Source organism: Clupea harengus, chromosome 3 (assembly GCF_900700415.2).
Source record: "Clupea harengus chromosome 3, Ch_v2.0.2, whole genome shotgun sequence".
Classification (NCBI taxonomy): domain Eukaryota; kingdom Metazoa; phylum Chordata; class Actinopteri; order Clupeiformes; family Clupeidae; genus Clupea; species Clupea harengus.
The window spans coordinates 7678777-7683921 of record NC_045154.1 but is presented as its reverse complement, the minus strand read 5'-3'; the positions used below and the strand labels follow the sequence as shown (position 1 = coordinate 7683921).

The following is a 5145-nucleotide window of genomic DNA, read 5'->3' as shown; positions in this document are numbered from 1 at the left end:
CGAGTACCTGATCATGTTGGAGAGTGTCCTATTGAACGTCCATTCTGCAGGGGATGCAGAGGTTCCATTTCTGGCAAACTGAGCTAAGGAGCTGTTGTCTCCCTTGGATTTTACGACAGGAGCGGAGCTAGGCACCAACACCGTACTTCTGAGGGAGATAACGGGAGAGAAAAGGTCAACGAGCATTAGCAAGGCCACTATGGTCTCAGCCAAGCAATGGTGTGGAATTTGAAGTCTTGCACTGAGCTGGGGAGCAGAGGTGTTGCTTTAGTAGCGCATAACAAAGGGAGAAGAACATCTGAAGCTTGTACAGGTAAAAAAAACAATAATGGTGCGATGTGTAGTTTTGTTGTAAAAACAACAAAACATACAGTTTCCCCAATATTTCTAGCTTTCCAGACTGTTTGCCTATTGCATTGTATGCCAATCTGACCTGACATTGTCTGTTCACATTTCTCCTGTCCTGAAATATGTATCCAAATGCATAGTAATCAACTGTACAGTGTACTGGAAATGCTACAAAACACTATGCTTTAATTCTTTCAGAATGACATAGCTGTGGTAGTTCTAGAAACATTATTTTGACAACAAAAATGACATATTATACTGTTAACCAAGTGAATGATATTTTAATTTAGGTAATTATATGGATCACAATTACATGCAACCGTATTAACCGTATCAAGGTGATCACAATAAAGACAGTGTGGTGGTCAGATTGTGACTTGAATGGATTGTGACAAGGTTGACATTTCCAAATGATGAAACGCACAATATTCAGGGATCTCTAAGCATTCCCAAAAGCAAGCACATTTTACATGTTTCTATGGAAACTAGCAACTTAATGTTACTTTTATGAGAATTCTTCCAGGCCATATACTGCTAAATATTAAAAAAAAAACTAACAAATCTCCAAAATATAATTACATCGTTTAGAACTGAACAATTGCTTTGTTCACCAGTCTGCTGGGACAATGAAAGAAATGTTCTCTACAAACCTGTTGAGTTTGGGAGCAGAGCTGTGCAAATAGTACTTCTGAGATTCTCCAATGTTCCTGTGGAAAAGTGAATACACACAGTCAGGGTAATGAAAAATTCCTACACTGTGCTATGAGCCTTGGAAAAGCAATCACAGAAAGTGGCATGGGTGAAGGCCGATATTCAACCAAATTTAATTCTAGGTGTCAAAAGTGACTGAGGTTGTCTGAGGCTTGTGTATCCCCCAATATGTATTAAAATGAGAAATGCACTCATAAGACTGATATGAGAGATACGAACTGACTGTCTTACATCAAAGAGATGGCACCACAAAACAGAGCAGCCATTCCATTGATGTAAGACTTCAGAACAAGATGGAGGACAGAATTATCATTTGAAAGGCGTGCTGGACAGGTGCAGCCTCTGCAATCAGCAGCAGGCTTCCCTTGAGAGGTGGAGATAACCATCCACAGGTTGCATTTACCTACAGTCAGCTGCAGATCACTCAAACCTACAAACAGGAATAAGACAAAAGAACAGAACATTTTGTACTTTGGGCAGGCAACCCGTACCAGCAGCATCTATGGCAAATACAGCCAGGTAGACGTACCCAGCTCAGCTACAAAAAACTAAGAAACTAACCCCTAGAATAGAGGTGGAGGATGGCTCACAGGCAGACCACATGGCTTTGGACTTTGGCATGTGCTTTTGACAACAATAAATGGGATACACGTGGGTACGGCCAGTTCGGGGGATAAGGGGAAAGCTCTTCAACTTTGTATATGTGGATAGAGAAAGGAAACTTCACTGAAAGGCTGAGCAAAATGCCTGGATGAAAAAGTACATTGAGCACACTTGTTGAGGAGTAGCCCAAGCCAGTTGGTTGAAGTCCAGTGGCAGGTCGAGCACCAAAGACCACAGGATACAAGTACCCCTGCTACAGGTAAAGGAGGACCTGGCACATTTGCACGTCATGCAGCTGGTGAACAGCAAGGACAAATCAATCAATAATACTTAAGCTGGGTAGTTGGGTATTGGACATTTTGAGTGACATTGATGGATGTGAAATATGTGGCACAGGTGGTGGCCATTTTCTCCCAGCTAAGCATGAGAGTGTCTGATTACTCACAGGGCACAACAAAATGGCTATTCTTTATACACTGGACACAAGGATTGGAGCGATCAAGAAAAATGGCTACGGAAAAACTCCATAACATCACCTACTACCACCTAACTGATTATCCATTCATTCCCCTCTCAAAGCTGAGATGGTCTGTTCTCTCTTAAGACAGTCTCGATTGTCTGCAATCAGGGTTCAAGGCATCCCTTCGAAAAGGAATCTTCTAGGGAAAAGATGCGTTTACTTCCTCATGACAAAACATGCTGTACACTGCCAGGGGGAAAGTTACAAACACACCTGATATTTTCACACTGAAGCCCTGAAATGACAGCGCACCGTGATTCAAAAAAAGATTGCTTGGGAATAATGATGCTAGCTCCAAATGTATCCACCAATCAGTTCCCAATGGAGGGTGAAAATCCTAATTAGGAAATGTACAATTGCATCTAGCCCTACAAATCATTCTGGCAAGCAAACAAGGAGTCTGAAGCCTTTTGTTCAATGTCCCTCGTGACGGACCACAGGAACATGCCATTCCTCAATTATCTGTGCAAAAATAAGACAAAACTGGTCAATTACCACAGGCATCAAATACAACATTGCAGAGCCTGACTATTTTATCATAAATAAACAAGCAACTGTCCTTGGATCATTTTGGCAGCCAGCTGCTGTCTAAATCTGCATTCAGCAAACAGCCTGAGGTGGTTACTCTTTTTTTTTCTTCCAAAACTGTTCTCCTAAACCTCAGAAGTCTGATTCTCAAGTGTTTGTGTAGCATCTCTCATTCAGCAGGACATCTTGTTTTCTGCAAGATAGGGTGTATCAGCTGAAGTGCCTCAATTATTTTTGGTGAAAGGCTGACAGTTTTATTATTTTGTCCTCAGGCTTTTGCTCTCCCTCTTGCTAACAAATCAAACAGTAATCCCCTCTCTGCTACCCTACAAACCCTACTTCAGCATGTACTGAATGGAGCTAAGAGCAAACAGAATACTGAAGTGTTGAACCACACCACACACTGCCTTTGCCATTTGTCACTGTGCCAGAGGGTTGCTTTGTTACTGTGGCTTGCGTGATGCTATTGATTCAGCGTTGGAGGCAGTTTGAGCAGGTCACGGTGGCTCAAGGTGTGCTGTAGCCTGTCATACCTGTTCCTACCTGATTTAGATTGAGAGAATCTTCAAGGTCCTTAGCATACATAATCTCACTCTAGCAATGCCTTGTTTTGTTATTTTGTGGCTGAAGCTCTAAAATGTAGGCTCACTCTTTTTGTTCATTTTAACAGAGATACTTTGTGAATTTGATGTTCATGTTCAACCCCAGGGCTCCTGTTAGACGTCAACTTCCAACAGCTGTTCAAGACACACACACAGTAATAAGGCGCCTGCACTGTTGATTCTAACGGTGCAGGGCATTTATGATAATACACTAAAGTTGTTAATGCTTAGAGGAACCACAAGCAACAGCCTACTTACTTAATAGTAGTCAATATACATCAGCTAATCAAATGTCTTATTCTTAAAAAGCACATCAACGCAGTCAATGAAACATAACACTAAAATTCCATAAATGTTATGTCTGCACGTGGCGCTAAACGTGTTTAAACGATTTATTTTAACGTTAATAATAACATACTTACGCTATTTCTTCTTCCACTACAGAAATGTCAGCAATTATTAAAAATATCACCAACATAGTGACAATTCCGAAAAGCAGCGCTCGAAATTCAAAAGACATGGTTAGATCAACAAAGGTTCCTAGTCCGGTAGTCCCCTTGAAGAAAGAAACCAACTATCGTTTCGTTAACAGCGCACGGTGTTCCCTCATGTCCAGGGCGCAAGTCAGTCGCATACATCTCATTCCGATTGTTTTCGGTATCAATCGACCTGAGTTTGGGTGGTTGCGGTCTGTTCGTTAGTTCATTCAGATTATTATGTCTGATAATGTTCCCTTCAACGGACCGCATCAGTCTGAGGATCAATTGCCAGTCTCTTGTCCCCCTCTTCGGCTGCCTTCTTCTCCGCTTGTTATCTCTCAGGGTTGGACTGCTTTCATCCACAGCACTGTTCCCTAGTTAAACTTTTGAGACAACTACATCAGTCTCACAAGGGTTTAACGACACTATGACACTGTCCTCTCACCTTAAAGGCACATGCCTTGTCTAACGTATTCCGTGATAATCACGTTGATAAACTCATCACGTGTTAGGTCGGTAATTATCAGATTCACTGCTACAACCTGGCAATGAAAAGATTTACAACCGACATGTTTTAATACATCTAATCACCTTAAATAGCTAAAAGCTAGGCAATATTGGAAGACAGCAGACAAAGCTGGTAGTCTTTAATTGGAAGCAGTCTTTGAATGAATAAAGTGATAAAGAATCCGATTAGCTATGTATACTGTAGGCTTCTCTTGCGTTTTTTGTAACAAATCCCTGCCACTCAAGCTTAGTTTGCATTTTATAGGTCAATCCGTGCCCCTAATTAATGATGTTAATTCAGTGTGTTGCTTAATTGGAAAACCCACTTCACTTTGTCAGTCAAACATTGTTTTACTTCATTACAGCCATGCCCATGGTTCCATTCATTGAGTCTGCATTTTCTCTCAGGTAGCAGCATATGTTGGCACTGATCCTGCGTGGCAGGAATCAGGGCAAGATCTGTTCCATTGTCAGCTATTCTCTGTGTTGGTTCAGCTAGCGAGAGCTTGCAGCTGTGGTTTGAAATCTGTTCTTGTTCAAAGCTACAATTCATGGAAATAAAATAATTTGTTAGCAATGTTTTTTTCCACATTGAAAGACCGGTCTCTGGAAGCAATTTTTGCATTATTTTGCTGGAACACAATCACAAGTATAAGCCTATAGTTAAGAGGGCTTAGCCTATGAGTTTAATGCTTTTTGAAGGAGTTGACAAAAAAACAGCATTATTGATTATGGGAGGAGAACAGGACATACCAGTTTGTCCATAGGGATGTTAATTTCAAATACGCCTTCCAGCATTTTGCACATCTCACAGAAGTTCATAAAATGAGCAAGACAGTGAACTGGT

At 41.2% G+C, this 5145-nt stretch overlaps 1 protein-coding gene across 1 annotated transcript in view; it reads right to left on the bottom strand.

Annotated features, from left to right (window-relative positions):
• Nucleotides 1-4456, bottom strand: part of st8sia2 (ST8 alpha-N-acetyl-neuraminide alpha-2,8-sialyltransferase 2) — a 5897-nt gene extending 1441 nt beyond the window's left edge. Inside the window, exons 1-3 of the mRNA XM_031562058.1 lie at nt 3735-4456; nt 999-1055; nt 8-148 (exon numbers count right to left, since the gene is read on the bottom strand). Coding sequence (XP_031417918.1) covers nt 8-148; nt 999-1055; nt 3735-3832 — 296 coding nt within the window. The 5' untranslated portion in view covers nt 3833-4456. The remainder of the gene's footprint in view (nt 1-7; nt 149-998; nt 1056-3734) is intronic.
• Between the last annotated feature and the right edge of the window lie 689 nt (nt 4457-5145).